This window comes from Parasteatoda tepidariorum, chromosome 7 (assembly GCF_982258835.1).
Source record: "Parasteatoda tepidariorum strain Cologne lab strain chromosome 7, Ptep-v5.0, whole genome shotgun sequence".
NCBI lineage: Eukaryota > Metazoa > Arthropoda > Arachnida > Araneae > Theridiidae > Parasteatoda > Parasteatoda tepidariorum.
In genome coordinates this window covers 43167486-43194023 of record NC_141761.1, presented here as the reverse complement: position 1 = coordinate 43194023, position 26538 = coordinate 43167486, and the positions used below count along the sequence as shown (strand labels likewise).

At 27.8% G+C, this 26538-nt stretch overlaps 2 protein-coding genes across 2 annotated transcripts in view; one reads left to right on the top strand and one right to left on the bottom strand.

The window, feature by feature from the left end:
• LOC107455100 (tetratricopeptide repeat protein 39B) overlaps positions 1-6125 on the bottom strand; it is a 28358-nt gene extending 22233 nt beyond the window's left edge. The window contains exons 1-2 of the mRNA XM_087167744.1: positions 6019-6125; positions 1774-1849 (exon numbers count right to left, since the gene is read on the bottom strand). Coding sequence (XP_087023870.1) covers positions 1774-1849; positions 6019-6074 — 132 coding nt within the window. The 5' untranslated portion in view covers positions 6075-6125. The remainder of the gene's footprint in view (positions 1-1773; positions 1850-6018) is intronic.
• Positions 6126-19503: 13378 nt separating this feature from the next.
• LOC107455099 (polyisoprenoid diphosphate/phosphate phosphohydrolase PLPP6) lies at positions 19504-25251 on the top strand. Its single transcript, XM_016072541.3, has 3 exons — positions 19504-19634; positions 21454-21693; positions 24328-25251. Exons 2-3 carry the CDS (start codon positions 21456-21458, stop codon positions 24723-24725), a joined length of 636 nt encoding a protein of 211 aa, XP_015928027.1. The 5' UTR covers positions 19504-19634; positions 21454-21455; the 3' UTR covers positions 24726-25251.
• The last annotated feature ends 1287 nt before the right edge of the window (positions 25252-26538 follow it).

The window sequence follows — 26538 nt, the reverse complement described above, 5'->3', positions numbered from 1 at the left end:
AGCACAATCGGTCCTTTTCACGTGACGTCACAACTAAGAAATGTTGAAGTTAAGGCTCCTAGTTGAAGCAATGAATTCTTATTTACTGTGATCGTGAATAAATACATCCCATAAATTAAAAAACATTGTAAATCAAATTTTTTTTAATAGTTTTAAATCTCTATAAAATCTCTCTATAATCTCTTTACAAAATCCTCTATTAAATCTCTATAAATCTCTAAAAAAAGAATTTTTATAATTTCTTTGACTACTCACTTAATGACACTTCATATGATTTTAAATGCACCATGGTCGAAAGACAGTTTTATTTTAGCGATATCTTCGGATGAAAATTATCTTTACAAAATATGATAAAAAGTATTAAAAATGTTTAACATTTTATGAATCTGCATCTGGAGATATTATCATTTTAACTTATATCCCAAAAAGGGTGATTTCATACTTCATCTCTGCTGACAATTGCTTATTTTTAAACTAGCTGAATACTCGTTCTCCATACGGGGTGAAAAAAAATTAACCCCCAATAAATTAGTACTGAAAAACACTACGAAATCATGCACAGAACTGAAAAAGATATACCAAAACAAATTAATAAATTCTACTTATTATTATTATTATTCATAATTATTTTTTGTCCTTGTCGATCACTTTACGTTATTAGCTCATCCCATAAAAATAGTGATTAACTATATTCAATATCTTTTGGAATTATGCTGTTGCTCAAGGCCAAATCAAGATCTTGATTTGGCCATCGATGGTCAAAAATTTACCACAATTAAACTGTTTTTATCTTGCACCTATCTCTTAATCCATCCCTCGTAATTACGAGGGATGATAAAAAAAAACCTCTTTCCACAGTATTCATATTAAAACTGCGCAGTATTCATGCAGTTTTAATAAGTACCATGGATTGATTAAAATTACAGCGATTGTTACCATAATACCAAAAGTGACTATTATCAAATCAATTTAGCAAGCGTCTGTAATAGTATGACGAATTTTTATATTTTTCTTGGACGAATTAGTAGCACTTGTCCATTAATTTTGCTTCTCAATACAACACTGATTTTTAATTTCAATTAGGACCTATCACCAAAGTAATTAAGCATCATTGGTGTCAATGATAGCATGGCAATTTTGTACGTTTTACCTAAACGAATTCGAGCCAATTTTCCATTTTCTGTACATATAGCTTATAATTTTATTTTAATTAGTAACTCTTACTAAATTTTTTTAAGCATCTTTGGCTTTAATAATAGTATAGTGAGTTTTTACTTTTCTCCTAAACGAATTAGTACCATTTCTCCCTTAATTTTGTTATTTTGTTCATAGTATTATATTTCAGTCAGAACCTATTACCAAATTAATTAAGCATTTATAGGCATCAATAATAGTATGACGTTTTACTACGCTTTTCCTAAATGTATTAGTGTCATTTGTCCATTAATTTTTCTCCTTAAGTACATGGAATATTAAATGCATTATTAATACCCACAATAAAATTACTAATTGATAATTATTTTTAATCTCGAAGGAAAATCAAAGTTATTATTTATATCAATACTTATTATGTCAGCCTCGTTGCCCAAAGAAATTAATTAAAAATTAATAAAACAGTTATCAATCATTTAGTAATTTTTGGTAGTGAAACTTAGACAATTAGGTAAAAAAAAAAAAAAAAAATTTAAGAAAAATGTGAAGATTTTTTGGCCCAACTCAGACTTTTTTATTAAAAAAAAATTTTCAAATAATAAAAATGTGGAAAAACCTTACGTTGTTATTATTGATATAATATTTTTCAACATGTTCTTTCGTGCTATTACTTCTGCTTAGCTTAGTCAGCTTAACCCTAAAAAAAAAGAAAATAAAAATTAGATTTAAAAACACTTATTTATTTAAACTATGCATAATATTTACTTAAAATATCTTTACACATAAAATTCGACTTGAAGGCCACTGCAAAAATGAATATTCTACATAAAAAAACGTTACATAAGGAAAAACATTTTGGTAACGACATGCATATTTTTTAAACCCTTTTACGAAACTATAATAATTTAGAAAACTTTTTCATCAAAAGTTTATTTAATTACAAATTTATTTAATTATAATAAAAAGATTATTTAATTATAAATTTATATTTATAAACAGAATTTTTCTTGATCATTTAAAATGCTAATCAAAATTCAAATGTAAATAAATTAACGTATTTGATTCATACCTAGATCAATAAAAGTTAACATTTTCTAACATTTACTATAGCTAACAATTAGTAAATATTTTCAAAATCTTTATCATGAAAGTATTTTCTTAAAATAAGTTAAAATTGTTTAAAAATGAAGGAATCCAACCTTTACTTTCTGAGATTCATTATCCGATTTTAGTTTTTTCCTCTTCCCCCTTTTCTTTCATTCTTTTACTATTTAAATTTTGAATCAAAATTAAATTTGTTCTCCTTTTTTATTACGTTTAAAAATACGCTTTGGAATGAAGCAACTTTTCTGATTTATTTTTCAAGCGTGAAATTCTTGTTTTCATCAAACAAAAAAGTGTTACCCATTTTCTTTCTATTCACTTGATCAATTTCCTCAGCTGCCAAAGAAAATTTTCATAATTATTTTCTTCTTCAATGACTCTTCAGGATTTTAAGTGGAGAAGTCCATCCTCATAAAATACGACAAATATCTTCCTTAAAACATACTTGTTCTATGTTCGTAAAAGATCAGAATCGCTTTTAGTTATAGTTCATGTCTCAAATCCATATAACACAATTGGTCGAATTATCACTTTATACATCACAAATGCAAAATATTAGTAAAATTCCTGTTGGTCGTACTTTGATTTTTCTAATTCCAGGCATGTTTAAAATAAAAAATAAATAAATTGCAACAATATAGCAATAAAGAAAACGGAGGAAATAAAAATATGACCACCGAAGACGACGTCTATTTAGAATAGTTTTGTCAATTTAGAATTAAATATTTTGTATTCTTTTACTAAATTACAACAAGTCACTCTATCTCAATCCTCTCTTAATCTTAAGTTTTCCAACAATGTATTCTATACCCTGACTCTTATTGGTGTTATAGAGAGAGAGAGAATTAATTTAATTAAACTTATTATCTTGAAGTGTATTTCAAACTATTTTAGAATAGAAAATGTTTTTTTTTTCAGTCGAAACTATCATAGATTTGTTTATAGACGATAAAAAGTAGTTGAACATCAATATTGCATTCGTAGCATTTTTCTAATATTAGTTTTAAGTAGAAAATTTGGTCAATTGTGGATTGATTTTTCTTAAATCCGCACTATTAATCTGCCACTTACTTCTCTATATCCTTTTCTAACTGCATGCTAATCAGTTTTTTAAAAAAATTACTTCTTAATAATTCTCCAGTATTTGGAATAGTTATTTTGTATTAGTTATTTCAATTGCACGTAGTTTACGGAAAATTTATTATAAATGCAATTATAACCAATTTATCGTTTAATATTTGTAAAATGGTAACTGCATATTTTATTACAATTAGGTAATATTACACGACTAATTTACAATATAACTAGGAGGCCCCATTCCCTGCTCACCTCGTACGGTTAATTAATATACAAGGATGAATTTGAAGTCTATGAAAAGGAATATTCCTTATTTTTATGTCAATGATACAATGTTCATTGTTACATTCATTTTAATGAATACATAGTTGTAAAGAAACTGTCAAAAAAAGCTCACAAAATTGTAAAAACTTTCGAGCAACTTACAATTTCGAAGAAAGTTCGAGCTCAGTTTACTAATATTAATAGCCCTTTCAGCAAGTCAAATTTTCGTTGGTTGCATTTCTCTGGGTTGTAGAGAATATAAGTTTAACAGTTAATTATTCCGGGTCTAACAATCAAATGTTAATTATTTTTATTTCATTGTATGAACTGTAATTTTTTTACACACCTTTGTAATTTTATGTTTCTAAATCTTGCAGTTTTTGCGCAGCAAAACAAAAACGTAAAGTAAAATACAAAAATAAACAGAGACGATAGCGCAGCTTACGATTTTTTAATAATGATAGCAAAAGAAACAGCGCTTTTAATTTCAACATTATAATTTAGGAAATTAAAATTAAAACCGTAATAAAAAGGAAAAAGAATGTTAAAAATTAACGAAAAATAAATTATGTATTCAAATATCATTAAATAAGATATTCATAAAAAAATTATAGGTAAACATCATAACTTTTAATAATTTACTGCTTAGACAGACAAATATCTATTGCGTTTATTAAGGACCATATCATGAAATATTTTTGCCCACTGACAATGCTCAAAACCATAAAACTGTAATTATCTTTTTAGGATTTATAGTGAAATATAGAATCCTGCATGATAATGTTGAAGGTAAACATTATTTTTAATTGCCTTTGCAATTTCTTTTTCGTCTATTTTTAAAGTTTAAAGAATTTAATAGCCTGAAAATTACATTATTTTCCTGTAACGTGTTCAATGAAGTCAGCGACTTTATAAGCTACAATTGCTTATTTCGAAATAACGATATAGTAAGCAGCGTTACTAGGAGTTGGTAACTATAATATTTTTTTTACATGTACATTTTGTCTGCAACATCTACATGATTGCTGTTTGGAACATGATTGCTGTTTGTCTCTCGGTATGACCCCAGAGTGTGTTCAGATTGCTAAATTTTTTATTTTATAACCGTCGTTGAACAGCCGACTCAATTTTTTGGGGTTTACGACTACTAATGTTCAACTCCGTAGCCTTGTAATTTTGAACTCAATCCAGAAGACAAGGGAACTCATGGATCAAGTATTGGTAGAAATTTGTTTTTGTGGAGGACTTTTAGATGGAAGTTACCCGCATTTGCGTTACATGGAGAGAAAGACCACAAGAATCTTTCATGTTTAGAATGACGGCAAGGGGACTCTAACCCATGAATCGTCTACCACTGAGGATATTTCACGTCGGAACTGTGCAAGCCGGATGCGGAGTTCGTATCGACCAGCCATCGCCGGGATCGAACCCCGGTTCTCCTCATTGGAAGGCAAACGCTCTATCCCCTGAGCAATCGTGGCTCTAGATTTCTAAATTGCATAAATTTTAGTAAGAATAAATTTAATATGCGCAGACCAGGTAAAAGCGATAGAAAATAAACTATGACTACTCGCCTTCGGTGGCCAGTTGGGTCCCCTTTTATAACTATCTTGTACAACATATAAACTTTAATGGTAACAAAGCCGAATGCACAGCATGTGGCTGTACTTAAACTTTCTAATCCTTCAACAACTCCTCCAATCCTAACACCTTAATTAGTTTTAAACAATATAATAACAAAATGTTTTCTCCGTCTAGCTGTTGCCTGTGCGAAGTGCTATGATATCTATATAAACTATTTTTAAGAGATGCTCTCTACATAGTCAAAGTTCTTTGTGTATTCCTGCTATTAGTTCACAGTCTCCCTATATATATTTATATAGTTTGTTCAAATTTTTAATCGTTAATAAAATACTTTTTATTCATTCACTTAAGTTCAAATACATTTTTTTTTAATTTTGGACGACACTAGACGTTAATTCAGTTTTTTCTAAAATTAATTCATTAATTAAATTTAATGAATGTAATAAAAAGTAACTAAAATAAAAATTTTCTTTGTGACCAAAGTGGAAATTGACTTAAATTTTTTTTTTTATATTACTTGTTCAAATAATATTCAGATTTTTTTTTTATTTACGTCACAACTAATTGCATTACAAAAATAAAATTACTTACATTGAAATAATAGTCATTATTTTTCTTTAAAAAAATAAAGTGAACTTAAAAATATTGTTAATCAGATTTATTACAACTAATATTATACCATTAAAAACAAACTCAACAGACATTAAAAAGCAAGCAATAAAGCTTAGTTTATTAGTACAGTTTTTAACTACCTGGTTAAGATAAAATGTTTTTTATTTATTTTTTTATTTATTTTTTTATTTTTTTGCAAAAAGTATTTAAGAAAATCGCACTTACTTCTTTTTGAACTTCTGGAATCGACTCTGTTTTGCTTCTTTTAGTTCCAGAGACATTGTTTATAAAATATATTATTCTAATTTTCAATTAAAATTGCAAAATAAGAAAATCTGAGAATAAAAAGGGTCTTTCACATCCCATAAATTTATGTTAATGTAAAGGGTGCCATGATTTCCTTAACATTTAGATTTGTAAGAGAAATAAATCTGTAAACAGTAATCTTTTCCAAGCTAATGGCTTTTCTGTTGTTAAATGAACCGATAATAATTTAGATTGTGAACAACATAGATTCATTCAGCTGAAGGAAACACGCATGCGCAGTAGCTAATAGTAACTAGTGCGTTAAATTTACGAATGCGAAACCCATATTACTTTTTTTTAATTTTCCGCAAAACTTTAACGAAAAGCATTTGTATTTAAAATTGTGAAGAGAATTTTTTTTTATCAAATCTAAAATTACCAACAGTTTGTTGGGTAAGCAAACACTTACCCTTATATGCAATAAAAAAAAAATAAAAAAAGGACCGAAACAAAGCAAAATACTTAATTAACGTAAATGTTCCCCAAATAAAATTTAATCAATTTTTACGCTCAAAATTATATTTGTATTAAGAAAAATGAAGTTATATAAGGAATAGCTGTAAAGAATTTTATCTTTAGTAATAAATAAATAATAGCTTCCTCTTTTATGTATCTGAACAATATTTTTTTTAATATGTCGTATTGAAGGTTTTAAAATCTAAGAGAGTTTTTTTTTTGTTGCTGTATTGTAACATTATTATTCTGTCTAAAAGAAAATTATTAATTAGCACAGAACAGTAGTTGCTGGACGTGAGAGCATAAAAGAATGCATGTATTTGCATTGTAATTTTTAACATTGGTGTAATTATTGGGTATTCTAAGCATAAAATGTTTATGCTGTCAACTAAATGTTAACAGATGGGGAGAATGCTGTCTCTTTGGACACTTATACCTTGGTACAGTCACAATTTCTTAAAACCTAATGACACCCTAAGCATTAATTTTATTTATAAGTATGTCTTTAACAAATCGATGACATCACAGAAAAAGTTTGTAACAGAAGCACTGAACTGTTTTGGGGGCATAAAAATAATTTCATCATTCAAAAGTAATTGTATTGCATACTGTTTTATTTTTTTTTTCGAATATGAATTGATGTAACTATTTAACATAAATTCAATTTGATATAAATTGTTATATAAATAGATTGATCATAATTTTGGTTTTATTTAAAACCAAGATATGTATTCTACCTCAGGACAGTAAACCATGATACAAATTTAGACATATTCTACACTACAACAGTATAATTTTTAATAATTTGAACATCTATTGCTGCAAGGAAAAGCGTTCTAATTTGTAGCAGTATTTTAAACAGTGCAAATATGTTACATTAGCCTATTTTAATTTAATGTATTTGATTCAATATTTTTTATCATTTATTTAGATTTATATATAATGAACTTGGAAGTAGAGAACTTTTGATATGACATACAATTTTGATGCATGTATTTTGGTTCACAAACCAATTTTTTTTTTAAAAACAATTAGCTTTTTTGTTCCAGAAATAAATAAAACTCTTCGTTCAAATTCTGAAAAAAAGTATAGCATTCCCGCAGCACTCCGTTGTTCTGAATGTTAAGGCTCCACTATTTCGTGAGCAACGGTAGGATTGTGGCAATATGGATAGCATTGCGCACACACCGCCTTTACTTCCCAGACAAATCGACCGAACAGTTTCTTAGTTATTACATTTTGAAAAAGTCGTGCATTTAAAATTTGTTTTCTCAAAAGCTCTTTTACCGATTTCGTTCAAATTTTGTTCTTGCCATTAAAACTTACTTTAAAAATTTGTTTAAAATAGAAATACATTAAAAATTAATGTAAAAATTTGTGTACCTAGCATTTTAAAATTTTACAACTATTATTTTTGTGCACTATACAATTTTAGAGAATTATCATCATTTTTGTTTAGAAATAAGATTTGTGATTTTTTTTTAGCGATAACATTAAATAAATCGTTTTACAACAACATTTCATATACACAGATCCCTGTTATTCAAAACTTATTAAAACTGAACTTCCGCTACGTTTCGCTTGATAAACAAGAATAACTATGAATTACTCGAACGGAAAATAACGCTTGCAAGTAGTCTTTATGTTTATAGGTCGTTCTCTTTAGGTTAGTAGGAACTAATGGAAAAAAATTTTTAAATCGCATTTCATTTATTCATATTTAAGGGAAAAACATTATTTTCATTGTCTTTCAATAGTATACTGCAAAAAACTTGCTAAAAAGAAATTGGCTAATTTTAAGCTCTTTTAATAAAATTCTAAATTTTATTAGTCACCAGTTTTTGCATTTTTAGTCGGTCGCGACCTTGATTAAGTGAATCTAGGCAACCGTCTATGGAGAAAAGGGCAGAAAATTGAAATTTTGTGCTTTGCTTAAAAATATTTAAAAAAAATTTATTTGTAAAACTTTTTGAAGTTATACTTCTTATGCGACTTCCGAAAAGGAAGCGTTAGACGTTTAACGCTAAATTTTTATTGGCCGGAAAATCACGTGGTAGGATCTAGTTTTCCCTCATTCATTTCCATATTGTTTTGGTTCTCACTAGCATAAAAATAATAAAAGTCATAAAACTTTTGTTTTTCTATAAATATTTTTTTAGTTTGTTTTGATGCACATTATTAGGGAGCAGGAAAAAGAGTCGTTGAATAGAACTAGAGATTCTTCTACGACTGCTGATTCTTCTACAATTAACGTCGCAGGTTACGAAGTTTAGCTTCTTCCGCGTGGAGGGACTCCACGAACTTTTTTTTTAGTCAATTTTTTTTTCAAGGGTACAATAAATTTATAAATCATACTTTTCTTGTTTGAATTTTTTTTCGACATTGCTTGATTTTTTTAAATTTTTTTTTTATCTTTGCATTTAAATGGATAAATGTTCCTCATCGAAATTGACTACTCGGGACCAGATAATTGTTTTAAAAGCATTTTTCATCTTTACAATTTTAAATTGTACTATTACGTATATTAGCATTAAAAATAAGTTGCGTTCAATTACTCTACTGATTTTCCATTTGTTATTAAGGTATAACACTATCTTGTCCAAATTAGTTCAATATTTCTTAATTACGATTAAATATTTAATTTTATTTTCTAACCGGCGTTGAACAGCTGACCCAATTCTGAGTTTACGACTATCTATGTTCAACTGTAATTTTGAATCCAAAACAGAAGACAAGAGAACTCTTGGATCAAGCTTTGAGACAAAATAGCTTTCGTGGAGGAATTTTTGATGGAAATAACTAGCATTTGCGTTACATGGCGAAGAAAGTCACGAAAACCTCTCACGGTTGGTTCACAGGCAAGGGGATTCTTACCCATGATCCATCTACAAGTGAGGATAGTTTACGTCATGATTAAATATTTACAATATTGTGCACGTGCGACCGAGGACATTATATCAAGCGTTGCTTGTATTTGTATAAATAACAAATGTATAGGCGAAATAAAAATCTTTCATCGCGAATAGGCTTCCAACTCATACTCATTAGATTTTAAAGTTATCTATCTCAAAAAATGAACGGTGGTGGCATTGAACCACTATTGAAATATGAAAAACATATGTCGAAGGTGGAGAATTTTAGCTACTGATGTAGCACTTTATGGAAACTGCAATGCATAACGGTAATTGATGCGATTTCAAAGCTTGCAAAACAGAAGACAAGGGAGTTCTTGGATCACGCTTTGAGGCAAACTAGCCTTCGTGGAGGAGTTTTTGATGGAAATAAATAACTTTTTTGTCACAAAACTTTTTTATCAATTTAACTCGAATAATCAGTAACTTCAACAATAATTAATGGTTATAATCTGTATTATATATGAAACTAATTTTTTTCCATCAATACTCATATATTACTAGATGTTATCGGTGGTCAAGTAATTTTCTCTTCAAATGTATTTGCTGGAGAGGGAGAGTAGTAGACTCCTTTCCTTCTACAGCATTGTGCTGAAAACTTCATATAGATTTAATAAAATTCTCCTTTTAACTATGCATGTTGAAGGGGATCATACATTTTTTAATTAACGTATATAGTAAATGAATTTTAAACATTGATGAATTAAGACATCGTCAATTATTTATTTTAAATTTTGTTTTACGAATTTCTAATTTGCAAATTATGGTTTATAATTTTACTTGGATCACTTGGAAGCCTCAATAACGCATAAGCTCTTTAATAATTCGTACCCTTTTACTAATGATCATGATTAAAATGAAAATGTGCTACTAATTAAATAGAAAATAGACACCCATAAAGGTGCAAACAAGAGTAGAATTAAAAAAAATATGCTTATTTTTCGCAGGTGTTTTTCAAGGAACTTCTGGTCATTCGACGAGTCGTATCAGCTTTCAAGCATATGCTTACTACTCAATTCGTTCTACAAGAGTAGCAATAGCAGAAAGAAACCCTTTTTTTTAATACCATTATTATTTATTTATTTATTTGGAGAAACAAGACAGAGTCATTGCATCATTAATCATTTCCGCCATTGATTCCGTTTAAATTTAGCTTAGACGTCACACATTCTCTTGTCATTTTTTAAATTTATCTTTTGCTTAAAAAATTAAGAAATTTTTTTTCTTCTTTGAATTGAGAATGATTATGTGTTGCAAAATTAGTTCTGGACAATCAAACATTGTGAGCATATTGTTATTAAAAATAAATAACTGTAAAATAAGAGCAACAGAAATATTACATTTATTTTCATTTCAAATCATTAAGTATCTAATTATGTTTATACGCAGAAACTATATTTCTGTTTCATGTTTCGTAACTTAATTTATAGTTAGCAATAAATACATAGCATATTTGAGTTTATCACTTTGAATTATAATGATTGACACTTAGTACGGGAAAATTCAGTCATTAGAACAAAGGTTACACTAGTTAAAAGTCATACAACTTTTTTTTTGTCTCACTACAAAACTAATGAAATTAATTTTAAGTATTAAATATTTGGTGCATAAATCTACCGGTTGTTTTCATGCTTATTCGCTCTTTTAGTCCTAACAGGAAAGTAGGAAATTATATATTAGAGCAGTAATCATGATCGTACTGACCCAATTTTGAAATTGTTGCTAAGCTTATTGTTTAAATATTTGGTAATTCAGCATGTTTCGTAAACGGCATCAATTTGATCGCCATCGTATAGAAGTGAATGATTTTGTACTTTTCTCAAGGTCATTGATTATTTTTCTTCTTCCAGTAAACAGAAAATGTATCGTTAAAATGCGATTATTTATTATTTTATCAATTAATTTTTCTTAAAAATATTAATGAATGATTTTGAAAAATATCTGAACTTATTTCTAACACAAAATCATTAAAAACTTTTATTTTGATAATATTTTGAGGAAATGAAATATATATTGTCTATTTTACAGAAATAGAGTGACATTATTGAATTAGTTAGGATAGAATACTTCCACTTATTAACATCCTTATCCTTAACTTAATTTTATCATCATTCATATCTTATGGGAAAAACTCTTGTTTGAAAGTTTAAACTCAACAATTCAAACCATTTTCAAAATTTTCAAACCATTTAGTTTTTTAAATTTTCAAATAGGTGTTTTATTTTAACTATTAATGTCTTTTAATTGTAATTCAGCATTTGTTGAAAATAAGTTACTCAATTATTATTCTTTATTTTTTATTTTAAAGCTTGCGCAATATCGTTTTCATGTTGTTTCACATAACTTTTTTATTTTCATATATATTTTTATACACAATTTAATGTATATTTTACATTAAAAGATTCAATTTTTAAAAAAAGCTAGCTGTTTTAAGGAAAAAGTTAGAAATTTTATCGGAAAGTGAATTAAAGATGCGGTTTTTAACGATGTTTATAATAATAGCGATAAAAATGTTGATATTACTAATTCAAATTTGTTATTGAGTTATTCCTGAAAAAAATTGCCGGTTACTTACTTTTAAATATTTTTAAAGGTTTAGATAATGTGCTCCATATTTTATTCGATCCCTGCAAATTTGATGATGTTTAAAGTTACGAAATCAGACACAGAAACGTATTTTCTCTGACTAAATATACATTTTTTATGTTGAACGGATTCGGATTTCTGACCCCCAAAATATAGGGTATACCCGAAATCTGGGAAATATGGTCCCAATAGTTTGGTTAGGAAAGCAGCCCTAAGTATGGACCCCTTAATGTTAATTTTACTTTTTACGTATTTCACCATATATCGAAAACTTTTTAAGCGAATTGAAAACTTTTTGCACACAATTATAAAACTCGGTTATCCAAAGATAATTTCCTTGCAAAAAATAAATTTTGATAAATATTTATTATTTTTTATTATTTTATTTAATGATAATCGAAAAATTTTAAATTGTAAGGTATGCAGTTTTTTCATCATTTTAAAGTAAGTAAATTAAAATGGTGAAAACGGTAGAATAGTTTCTGAGAAATCGAATTTTAAAGAAGTCGTATATTTAAATTTAAATTTCTCTACCAATTTCACATTTCATACGTTAAATTTCAATTTTTTTCCTACAATTATTAAATAAAATAATAAAAATTAATAAACGTTATACTAAACATTACTTTTTGCATGGAAATATCTTTGGATAAATTAAATTTAAAATTGTGAACAAAAACTTTTCATCTAGTTTTAAAAGTTCGCAAGGTATGGTGAAATACGTAAAAAGTAACATTAAGGTCACCAAAATTTGGACCAAGCTATGGTTACCATATTTCCCAGATTGCTTCAACAGCCTATAATTTGGGGGTCAGAAACCCGAATCCGTTGAAAATAAGGTATGCTTATTCAGGGAAAGTACCTTTTTGCGTCTGATTTCGTAACTTACTCGTATATCGTCTGTGCTAATTAATTAGCATATTTGAAGTAACGCCTTCGAACCATTTAGATTGAGTACTAGTTCGTGATTAAATAAAAAGTTACGCAAGGTGGATTATTTTTTTGGCACAATGTTCATGTGCAAGAAAAAAAAGAATAAAAATAAAAAGTAATGAAATAAAAACAATAAAATAAAACGAAACACGCTGAATGAATATTGATGCAATGAGCGGGTTTTCACGTGCTAAGAGTCAATATCAATATTAATGGTCTGAGGGAGTGACCTTGAATATGCTAATTAGTTAGTGCAAACGATATTTTAAGTTACGTAATCTGATAAGAACAGGGACAGCTGAATCGGGAAGTAGTGGGAGCTTTAGCAATTTTACATTTCATAAATGAAGGGACACTCTCTCAATATTTCGGTAAAATTAAATTTAAAAAAATAGATATTTCTTTTTTGTGTCCGAATTCTAAAAAAATATGCGATTATTTCCAGCAACCTTAAACATTTCCTCTGTGGAAACTGCTACAAAATCAACCTTCCGCAAAAGCGTACCTTTTATTGACCGATGGGGAAAATTCCTTTGTTTCAAATGTCACAGCGAACAGAATAAAATTTAAAAAAAAAAAAAAACAGTGAAGTAGAATAAAAAAAAAATTATCGTTAAATGATGAGATAAATAATTTACAGGTGAACAATTTCCATTAGTTTTATTCTAATTTTAAAACAATTCGAATCATGAAGTTATAATTACAAATTCGAGTTCCTGATTGCCATTTTGTGAGATTCAGATGATTCGGACTCGGTTAGTATAATATGGGAAATATGGTCCCAATAGTTTGATCAGGAAAGCAGTCCAAAGTATGGAACCCTTAATGTTAATTTTTGCGTTTTTCGATATATCCCAAGAACTTTTTCAGCAAATTGAAAACTTTTGGCACACAACTACAAAACTCGTTTATCCCTTGGTAATTTCATGCAAAGAATAATCATGAATTGTTTATAATTTTTTACTACTTTATTTATAGAAGGATATATTTTGAAATGCAAGACAAAAGAAATTTACATGTAAAGTATACAGTTTTTCCCTCTTTTAACGAACGTAAGTTTATATGGCAAGATACTAAATTTGAACGAAATCGATTGATCAATTTCTGATTATTCGAATTATAAATATCGTACTTTCTGAAAATTCGATTTCTCAGGAACTATTTAATCGATAAAATTATTTAAAAATGTGTATACTTTACATGAATGTATGTATTTGCATTGCATTTCAAACTTTATCCGTCTATAATTAAATAAAATAATAAAAAATAATAAATAAAAAGTTTAAAAAACTATGTCGTACATTACAATTTAAAATATTTTCATCTAATATTAAATAGAATAATAAAAAATTGCAAATAATTATTAAAAATTATTTTTTGCATGCAATTGTCTTTGGATAAGCAAATTTAATAATTGCGTGTGAAAATTTTTCTATTCGCTTAAAAAGTTCTCGAGAACGCAGAAATTTGCAATACGCAAAAAGTAAAAATAGCATTGATCTTCTAATCAAACTATTGGGACTATATTTCCCAAATTGCGGCTACCCTTTATAATTTGGGGGTCAGAAAAATCCGAATCTGTTGAAAAATAAGTTTTTGCGTCTGATTTCGTAAATGAAATCAACATCTGCACTAACTAATTCGCATTTTTTGCTTACTCTCTTGAGCCATTGAGATAGAGTTCTAGTATGTGAAAAAATCCGATCATTAGATCAAAAGTTATTAAGGGGAGTTTTATTATTTACTTTTCCACACTTTTCACAGAATAATTTAACAGTGCGTTCCTAATTTAGTTTCCGTTAGAATATATTTAACGAAGTTAATAGTTTTTGACTTCTTGAATGGCGGACTACAATCTTGTCAATTCTATAAGCATTTTTCACTCAATGTCGCCATTTTGTTAAAAATAAGTTTACAAAAAAAGAAGAAGAAAGAAAAACACATCGTACAATACTTTTTTAAATATCCTATGTACTTCTCTGTAGCTTTTCACATGTATAATCGAAATTTTTTTTTCATCCTAACTTAAAAATATTAATGTTTCTGGTTTCACCGATCACCCTTTCGAAAAAAAAATTTGTTCGGAAAAATCGGTATTGTTGTTGATAAATGCCAAGCTTTCACTATCACGCCATTAACTCTCGAGTTCTCTAATATTTTTGAGGCAAATCATTTAAAATAACGATTTATTCCTGTGCCTTGCTGAAAAAAATTCCTTAGCATGATTATTTTTTCCAATGCTATTAGAGTGGCCTAACTCTTTAAAAATGAGTTCAAAAGAATTTGCCTAGTTAATTATTATAACTCTAAGTCAAATTTTTCTAAATTTTTTAGTGTTAGGATGCAGGTTTTGTTTAAATTAAATATAATATTGATTTTTAATATATTATGAATATAATCAGGAACAAGTTTTTTGTTAATATGCAACCATGCTTGTTTTCTGCAGAAGAATGTTTTTTTTTTCTTGCATAAAATTCACGTGAAAAAAAATATTATATATACTAGCTATAAACACAGAACGCCCTGTGCTAATGTTACTCCAAACACCTTGCTTTTTAAATTAGAAAAATACTTGTCTTCATAGGTCATGTAACGGTTCATCTATCAAATTACTTCTTACGTAATATTATCAAAAATCATTATCTTACCAGTTCACTTTTCGTGTGCGTTATGTGTTTGTTCATTTGATCATTTATCATCGAGTTTATATCTAGTTATCAACACAAAATTTATAAATTCGGTTGTTCATAAACACAGAAATTCAAGTTTATGGCTAATTTCTTTCAGAAGGTAAAATTTTAAAAATCCCTCCAACCTTCCCATAAAAAAATTATCTTAAAATTCAAATTAATTTTCAGTAATAACCTAAGTAAACTTCGTTCTATAAATAAAGTTCAATTCCAAAAATATTATAAGATGACATTATTAGGAAAAAATTATGGTTCTATACAGGGCTTAAACACATTCTTTAAAGATCTTAAGTTTTAATTTCAAATTAAAGTCAAAGGAATGAATAAAAGGATTAAACAATTCTGTAGAAACCTTACTTATAGGAGTTTTTTTCGTTTCTAAAATTCTTTTGAATTTTACATGCATGAACTAACAGCATTTTATCGCTTGATTGAGTAAAAACTTAAACAATTGGTTCGACCTGAGGCTTTTAAACGAATTTACCTTATTTGGTAGATCACTCTTTTACTTTCTTTAAAAATTATTATTCAGCTCGAGATAAAGAAAATGTTTGTGTCAAACTATAATTTTTTTTTCCTCGTTCGTTTTATAGGATTATTATCTTTCTTAATTCATTATAAAATGGGAAGTAATTGTTTTAAAATAATTAAACAAAAAGTAAAAAATTCCAAGAAATTAAATACACACTATGTAAGTAGATAAATATAAATAATTTAAAATTCTGAATTTCAACCAATTTCATCAGCCAATTTTTTATTTTGAAAGTTAAGGTATTGACAAATTCTTTTTCTGTTATGTAACGGCAAAATATTCTTAAGTTTGTAGTCATGGCTTAGAAAGAAATTGTTAGAATTAATCGAATAGAATTTGCGCTTGTTTTTCGAATAATGTGTCAAAAAAACATCATAAAATTTCGAAAAGAGTATAAAAAGGGTTTTTTTTCTTCCTGATAATGGGTTTTATTTTGTCAAGAATTTCTGATTAAAGTTACATTTTTTAAACTAATATTTTCTATCGTTTCAACATGAGCAGTTCTCAAAAGGTTGCAACAATAATGTTAACTACAGTAAATTCTAAAAAAAATGTCAAATTTGATATTTTTTTTTTACTGTATAATGCATACACTTAAGATATACCAGCAATACAAAACATTAGGAAATGCTAAGAATTTTTAAACACTATTAATTAATTAAATCTTCAGATCTGTACGAGTATATACTAATTTTGGATATTGCTTATTTGTAGATTACGCTATTTCGGATATATTGTTGTCTATAATATTGTTGTGTATAATCTAAGTTTCAACATTTTTACCAAGTTTTGCTGATTATTATAAATATTTTGTAAAAAATTATTGCAAGATATTGAAAGGTATTTTATAATGGCCTTAATTAATAGAAAAAAAGAAAATGAAGAGCTTTAAGATAATTGTTTTTAAGTTTTAAAATCAGATTTAGAAAAAAAATTGAATTGCAGTTTTTATAAATTTTTTCGGCAGAATCAAATTTTTAAGTGAAGTGAGTAGATTAAAAAAATATTTTTGCTTCATTGCAAACTCAGGATAATTCACTTTCAAAAGCTATGACAGTAGGGTTTTGGCGATTATAGAATTTTAATTTAAAAAATGAGGCTTTCTACGATTTTCAATTCATGTGTGTCAAAAATAGAATTTTCCTCTTCTTTTAAGTCCATTTGATAGTTAGTGTTTTAAAACTTTAGTTTTGCAGCATTATTTTGTTCGTTTTTGTTTTCTGTTAGTTATGTTAATGACAGTAAGTGATCAAAATTTCGATCGGCACAAATATGGAGATAAATTATATTTGTAATATTTAGTAAATAGTTGCAACTCATGTTTTCATCAAATACAGTGCTCCAGTTGAAATTTTAGCACCTTAGCCAGTCAGAAATTAATCCGAATTCCGATTGACGATAAATTCTTTATGGCCATAATTTCTGCTTGCTCTGATCATGTAACGATTGAAGCTTGTATTTTCCTGTACAGTGATCAAATTAAATTTTTCATGCACTAGTCAGACTAAAAAACTCTGCAATGTTGACTGACGTTATATTCTTTTGGCCAAATTATCGCGTTCAAAATCAACATCAGAAAACGATTGAAACTTGCACTGAATAGAAAGCTCCTCTAGAGATTTGTGTGCTCTAGCTAGTCAGAAAAGAATCGGAATTATAATTATGAAATTTCACCATGACAGACGAAAGCGAGTTTGTAAAATATTCTTCCAAAATAAAGAGACAAAAAAATAAAAATAATAATTTACAAATATTTTTGACGTTTGCTACATGCATTATTTCAAACTTTGTAACAAATTTTGTTTTTTTTTTGGAACGTTTTTTTTCCCTACCTTTTTTTAATGCTAAATCTAATGCCACAGACGAAGGAGATTTTCTACGTTTTTCGAGTTACGCAAAAGCGTAAGAAACCTCCTTTTATGGCCCTCTTATTGTCCCTAACTACGGTGGTCTAAGAGTTGGCAAACGAAGTTAAGACAAGCATCGGGAGCATAAAATTAATTAACGCTCGTCACCTACTTTGTTTTTACGATCAGGGTTTCCTTTCATACATTACTCCCCCAGTGAAAAAAAAGCACCCCTCAGAAGACCACGATGTCTTCTTTTCGAGCCCACGTGAAAAGGTTAAAAAGATTGGGATTTTAGAAAACACGTGCGTGGAAATCCGACAATAAAATCAGAAAACGCAGTCAGAAAGTCACCTGAATTAACTATGAAATGGCATCAAGGAGCTTTAAAATTCGAAGTTCACGCATCATAATTTTGTCGTATTAGAATTGTCGGGAATTTTAAAACTTTGGAAATTAGTAGTTATAATAACCAAAAAAAAGGGATCAAAAATCTACATTGATTTAGATTTGGCGCGTTCGGAAACTTAAATGAGCAGTTCAAAATTTCTGATTTTTTTTTTTATTGCCAAAAAAGTATAGTAGTTTTTCATTATGTTTAGGTGCAACAGCGGACCGCAGATTTTACACCATTAACATGTAGTATATTATTTACGCCACTGATGATATGTTATTTGCGATACTGTAAATTTCTCATGAAAACTATTCTCAACTGATTTCACTCAAATTCTGCAATTTGCCATGTAGAATTAAATACTTTAAAATGTAAAATTAACGCATAAATTAAAATTAAAAATTTTTATAAACTATGATTCAAAACATTTTCGTCTATTAAATAAAATATTGAAAAATAATGAATATTTACTAAAATTAATTTTTTTTGCATGGATTTATCGTTGGAGAAATGAATTTCATAATTGTGTGCAAAAATTGTTCAATTCACTTAAAAAGTTCTCGAGATATGGTAAAATAACCGAAGAAAAAATTAGCATTATGTTCAAACTTTGGATTGTTTTCCTGACCAAACTATGGGACCATATTTCCCAGATCAGATTGCCTCAACCTCTTATGTTTTTGGAATCAGAATTCCGAATCCAATGAAAAAAAATTTATGCTTGTTCAGAGAAAGTGCGTTTTGTGTCTGATTTCGTAACTTAAAATATCGTTTGCTCCAATTAAGTAGCATGTTTAGGGTCATCCCCTTGAACCATCAAGATCGAGTTATTCAACGTGAAGATCCGATCGTTTAATTTAAAGTTATTCAGGATAGTTCGTTCACATGTTGCTTACCTGCAAGGTCAAAACTATGTGTCATTTAAAGTTGTTAAGTTGAGTTATTATAAGAGTTAAAAGTGTACGAAGAAACTGTGAAAAATACGTGGCTTGACGTCAGAGTTTAACTTGTTATTTATTTATGTTTCTAAGAAAGCTGTAAGCCAACACAAACAAATTAAAAAACCTTTAACTACAACTTCAATCACGTGATGCGTATCACGTGATGTTTTGATAATTTTGTTTCTCTTTTTGCAAATTCAGTAAAAGGGTGCCAGGGAGCCGGTAATTAGAAGTCACACAGCAGGTTTAATTCATTATATATATATATATTTTAAAATTGACTATTTTTCTTTTCATATTAGGCAGTATATTTTATTAATTTCACTATGCTTTTAAGAAGCTTTAAAATTTGTTTTTATGTTTTTTCCTTGTCAGAAGTCTATCGATTGTTTTCCTCTAAATTATCTGTGTTTGAGTATAACACCAAATTAATTTGATTTTGCATGTGTAAAGGGGATATTTCTCTATCGTGATCTGTCGCGCTAAATGTAATAGTTTGCCTCTTGCCACAAAGTTTAATGCTATTTGATGCAATAGAATCAAGAAACAGCTCATTACAAAGACAAGAGCTTATTTCTCCCCAAATTCCTTTTCTTTAGCGACCCAAGCCAAACCATGTCTTAAATATTGACCTATTATACTTACTACTTCACCTACTTAAAATAGTTTAAGCTTGTAACCGTAGTCACTGCCATTGTTTCAAACAAATGGCAATTGGAGGTCTTTCCATAAACAGACTAAACTATTGCTGTCTTTAATAACAAACAAAGACTTCTGTTATTTTCTCATTCATTTTTACTTACTGTGTTTGGATATGTTCTTTAAATGAATTCGGGATTCACTTAGCCAGTATAAGGATGCATTAAAAAAACTTTGACATTAACCAGGTAACATTAAAACAGACGGCCCAACTATTACAATTTATTCATAATTATAACAATTCCATAGTCAAGATTACAATCTTACGATTGACTAATAAAAATTATGGTTTCTAAGAATTTTCGTAACAGTCTGTTAAAAATGAGTTTTTTTCTTCCTATCCACCAAGAGTTCTGAAAATTTATTGTTGCTGATATTAGAACACTTGAGTATTACTTTTATTTAATAGAAGTTTTCGATTTGATAACTGTGCTAAAATGGGCGTAAAGTTTCGGCGATTACTGTTAAATGTTACATGAAAAAATTATTGAAAAATACAATTTGTGGCAATGTCCATTACCATAACGAAGAGCAACATTTGTTATTAACAAAGAGCTAGACTTTGGCATTTTGATTTCTGGAAAACAACAGTTCTTATCTCACTCTGTAAAAATTGTATAGCTGCAAACTTTCCATTATTCTACATTTATACCTAATTTTATTTTATCTGCAGAGAGATAAATATTTTTGTTATTTAAGACAAAACTTAACAGTTTTGCTTCCACTCTTATGCCTTTGTAAAACTACTCATGGATGTGTTTAGTAATTAATGTCTGCAAAGCACGAGAAAAGATCTGAAGCGTCTGATAACATAATAAAATTGGATAATAATTTCCACTTTTTATTTTATTTATAAAAGCTATGTGTGTTAAAAGGTTTTTGCTTTCAGAACAAAATAATTTATTTTATTTAAATCAAATAATTTCTAAATGGAATTGTTGTAGGGACGTAATTTTTTAATTTTTCTTGATTAAAAAGAGTTTGTAAAAGATCTGCAGTAGGTAGTAGGACAGTTTCACTAAGACATGTTATGAATTACCTAGACGGTCCTGTAGTAAGCCCTGGAGAATTTCCGGAGTTTGGTCAACTGCCTTTCACTAATAATTTTCAATAGATAGAAGAAAATTTGTCAGAAATGAGAGATTGTGACATTTCTGATCTCAGTACAGATCAAAAATATTGAATGAATGTACTGGTGAAAGCATAAATTACGGAACTACATAATAATTCAATTTTCGATCGTTCTGTGAGTCAAACGCGAATAATAATGGAAACTGTATAATTTAAATTCTATATCTGTACTGCTATTATTATAAGTTCTTTTTGCTAGCTTAGTTAAGAATCTAATTTATTTCTCTATTTAGAAATGGCAGATAAAAAGTATGAAGATGGCATGCTTGGCAAACTATTAGAACTGGATAAGAAAATTAGCTTATCTTTAAGTTTATCTGCTTCTAAAACCTCTCCACTGGGAAACTATAGACCTCATATGAAGGCCTTAGAATATTCATGTCATGGCGTATTTTGGATTTCTGGTAGTATAATTTTATTATGGCTTACTGAAGATCCCATCAAGGATGCCTTCTTCTTCAATATTATTTTAGGTAATATTTCTTTTTTTTTTATGTACATATATAAATGAATAATCTGCTTATCATATTATTGAATAAACATTTTTCTCATTGCAATTTGCTAACTAGGAATTTTAGTATTCCATCTACATATTATTTTGTAATATTAAAAAAAAAAATTGTCTTATTCTCTATGTGAAGTATTGATATTTGTTTTGCATTTTAAAGTGTATTTTTCTTATTTTTTTAAATTAACTTCATACATTGATATGTAAATTGCTGCTATTCAAAGTTTTTTTATATGAATTATTTTTGCAGAGGATAAAATATTAGTTTTAAATATTTAACTTCAAGCTTTTAAAAATCTTAAAGAAAAGTATCTTCTTAGATGTCTATTTAGTTTATAATGTCAGATATTTAATTTAAAGAAATGTTTTAAATGATTGTTACTACTCAATGAAAATAATTTTTTTTTTCAATTATAATTTGATTCATCACATTATGTTAGTTACCTTGAACTGCAATTATGATTATGTCTTTATTCATCAACAACCATCAAGCTGAAGATTTTAATTAGGCTTTGATAAACTTGTGTACATTCAGGCAAATAATATTTCCAAAGTTTAAAAAACAATATCTAAGGTAGTTCATGGAAGGAGAAGCATTGTCTTTATAAAAATTTCAGATACAAACTTTGAAAGAGTTGGGACTACATTTACTAATAGATATTATGAAATAGAGCTTGTTTCTTGTCACTTAGATAAATTATTCACACTAGCATGTTTGTGAATTGAATCATCTAAATGTTAAAGAAAACTGGTTAGATTTGGTGTTTAGACAATTTACAAATTTTATTGCAATTAGTTGAATAGTGGAATTTCGTCTTAGTTTATTCTTTGATAAATAAACTATGTTATGATTGTTTGAAACAATGAATAGAATGCAAACTCTTGAAGATCTCTATATTTTTTTATTATCCTTGTTGATCTTTTTGAAATTAAGAGCACATTCAATAGGCACATATGATTTTCCAATCAAAAGACAAAGAATTTTAAAATGCAAATACATCAAGGACTTTTGAAATATTGTATCCTTTCTTAGGATTTACATAGCATTAACAGATAGGATAAATTTCTACTAAAACCTATTCAAGAATAATGAAAAAATAATTTAATTATCAAGAAAAAAATCCAGTAAAGCAACCAGATTGTACCATTAATTGAGTTTGTAGTCTACAATCTCAATATTCAAAATTTAGTGGCATACATTCAATTTCTTTTCTTCGGTTAGAAATCATGAATTGTTTATTGAGAAAAACTGTGCGGAAAGCAACGATATTATACCCTAACAGATAGCCAATTTCTTTTACTTGAGTTAAGAATCATAGCTAATATTTGATGACGTTAAAAATTATGTCTAGTTTAGTTTTTTTACATTACCAACACCACTGATAATCATTGTAAGTACATATTATTGTAGGTGAGAATGGGATTTGTAGAAAGGGGTAAAGGTATTGAAATTGCCAGGTAATACCTTTACTGATTTTTGTCACTGAAATAACAGTGGTGTAGGACAGGATTTTCTGTTGTTATGTCTCTTAATCATACATATCTTTATATTGGGAAGTTCCAATGATCAGGAAAAACAAAAGTCCCTATATTGATCGCCCAGTCTAATCTTTTATTGATTTTATTTTTCATAATTTATATGCTTGTTTTGATATAAAAATTGGTCTATCTTTCTTCAATCCAATGTCCAGGTGCTGGGTTCACGAAAGCTGCAATGCAGCAGTGGAAGAAGATCTAAAGTTAAAAAAAGGCTTTGTGTACAAAGACAAAATTTATTGCAGGTCCCCTCTAAGCAATTTTTCATATTTTGTAAAAATTTTGTAGACTATTTATACAGATATGAAGAAATTCACTGGAATCTTCTTTTCAAAAACTAATTAATAAACACTATATTCTTTTTGTTGAAAATTTTGGTTGGGCCCTCAAACAGTTCTGGCCCCAGGGCAGTTGTCCTTCCCCTTGAGTACTGTCTTGACTACTTGTCCACTTGTAAATTGCATACATAATTTTCTTAAATTGTCCTATAAAAATGAGTTGTCTGGTACTTTTTCACTGGAACTCTTGTATTTCTAAATTTCTTATAGAGCTTTTGTGCGATTTGTTTTTTTTTTTTTTAATAAGGAAATCAGTTATAAAAAAGTAGTGCATCTATGACTTTTCAGGAATGATATTTTGTATGCATCTAAACAATGATTATCTTGATCAAATCTGATAGTTTATAGGTTGAACATTAGGATAGAGATGCAACAGGTATTCAAATCTTAGCTACTCGGTCTTACCCTACTTTAGTAATATGAGGTGTTAATGATACAAATCTTCTAACCAATTTAGCAGTTCCCACCCATAAGGACACCTCTTTTGCTGTCATTTTTCTTATTAACAAAATAAACAGTTTTTTTCTTTATTTTGCAATGAGAAAGCAGTATATTTCAGAAGATTTTCTACATAAACTTGCAGAAATGCTTAAGAGACAGTGGGTTAATATTTATGTATAGAAGCTGTGTTACCAACTTATTCACCTGTTCTTTTAGTATGGCGTTTAGATATTTATAGTATTAAATTTATTTTGGCATATTTTATTTGAATTTTTTTTTTCCAGCTCTGCTTCTAGATGTTTTATTTGTGGCAGTATTAAAAGCATTGTTAAGAAGACGGCGACCTGAAAATAATGAAAGTGAGGATATGTTTATGACGCTATCTGTGGATAAAATGTCCTGCCCATCTGGTCACACATCTCGAGCTGTTCTTGTTACTTATTTATTAATTTGGTGTACACCACAAAAATATGTGTTGCATCTTTTTTTGCTAGTATGGTGTATTTGCACTTGCTCCTCTAGAATTCTTCTTGGGCGCCATCATGTTGGGGATGTTCTTATTGGTGCTGTTCTTGGATATGTTGAATACTGCATCATGAATTACCTTTGGGCCGGTCCTGAAAATGCTAAATGGTACCTTGATTTATTTAGGGATTCCAGTAGTATTGTTGAAGATTTGTAAAATATATACTATGGAAAGTTTCTTCTAATTAATTACTGTTGGCTCCGGTTTAATCCTATAATTGGTTTTTAAAATTTGCATTATTTTATAATATATTTTAAAATGTAATCTGTGAAACTTTAACGTAGATTGTTTATATTTGACATTATTTCATTACTGCAATTAGATAATTCGTTTAAATTCTTTAGAAAATTGTTTATTTTTATATTTTTTATTAGTGGCTTTTTGAATTAATATATGGAGTTGTTACTGATATAAAATAAATATTAATATGAGTCATATCACACTTTTAAAAACACATCCTTAAATATCGCAAGAAAGTATTTTAAAATAAAGTTATTGTGACTCTTATGTGCTGATTTAAGCATCAGCAGTTTGTGTGATAAACTCTGTGATTTTTATGAAAGTATAGACTGAAAAACTGAATACATTTATCAGGTGTGAATCACAGTATTTTGTTAAACATTAAATGTGTACATTTAGTTTTAGTGTAACACCACATATAAATAAATGAACTGATATGCAATTATTATGTTTTCATGCTTCAATACTTTTTACTGTTTGTGTTTGTAAGTGTGAATGATTTGTCTAAATTAAGTTTCTAATAGGTTTGTTTCAAATATCTGAAATTAATATAAATATCTGAAATAACATGATACATATTAAGTTTTTCTTTTAAAAATAATTCAGTAATCACGAAATGATATAATGCTCATAATTGTTGAAATTGAGAATAATGCTAGCAAAAAATTTTAACGGAATTAAAACAAAATATTAACACATCAGATAGGTATTAATTTAGTTGAATTTTTTTTTTATTGACTTTATAATTTAATGTAACATAGTGGGGTAATTCATAATTTTTTTATTATGTACATAAATGAGTTATTTAAACTACTTACAATAAATATTGAAAAAAATATCGGATTTTATTATTTTTTACCTTAATTCTCATACCAGGGTCAGTTTTATAGACTGATGTTTTAATGAGAGTCTAATTATTCTTAAATAAAGTTTATTTTCAGCATAGATAAAAAAAAATGAGTTGCCTTGTTTTTAAAAATTTTGACATAATTACTCTTTGTTCAACACAAATACTAAATGCCATTAAACATGGTATATAAGACTGTAAGGACTTCAAAGTCTATTTTTAAGCTATATTGAATACCATCATCATTTACTCACCCATTAAATTCTTAGTTTATAATAAATTGCTATTTTTATTTAGTATATGTAATTATTTTATTTTTAAATAAAAACATTGACAAGTTCTACATTTCGAAATCATTTACACCCAATATTCATTTCTTAGTATGTAAAAAAGTGAATATTTGGAAAAAAAAAGTGACTAGTGATTTATTTACATGTAAATAAAAATTTATGTGGAATCTAAAAACTTCAATAAAAATTAGTTGTGGATAAAAAATTCTTGTTTTTATTAGGCCATTAAAACTACTCTTTTTATAACTTTTCATTAACATCTTTTTTTTAATGTTTTAATATATCTCGTTATTTAAATAAATTTGTCAGTCTCATATTATTTAAAAAAAAAAAATGCAAAACATTAGTGACTGATACATTTTTTTCTTTCCCTATTTATTTATTTTTAATTAAACATTTGATAAATAAATTAAGTAACATTTATAATTAAATAATTATGTTACTACATTATTTTTAAATTAACTAGTTGAATGGGCAGCAAATTTGTCTGAATAAGTAAAATGCCAAGTAACATTTAAAAGAGAGATTTTGTGCTCTCACGTAGCTTCTCATATGGTCACATATGTAAGATCAGCATAGTCTACAGAACCAT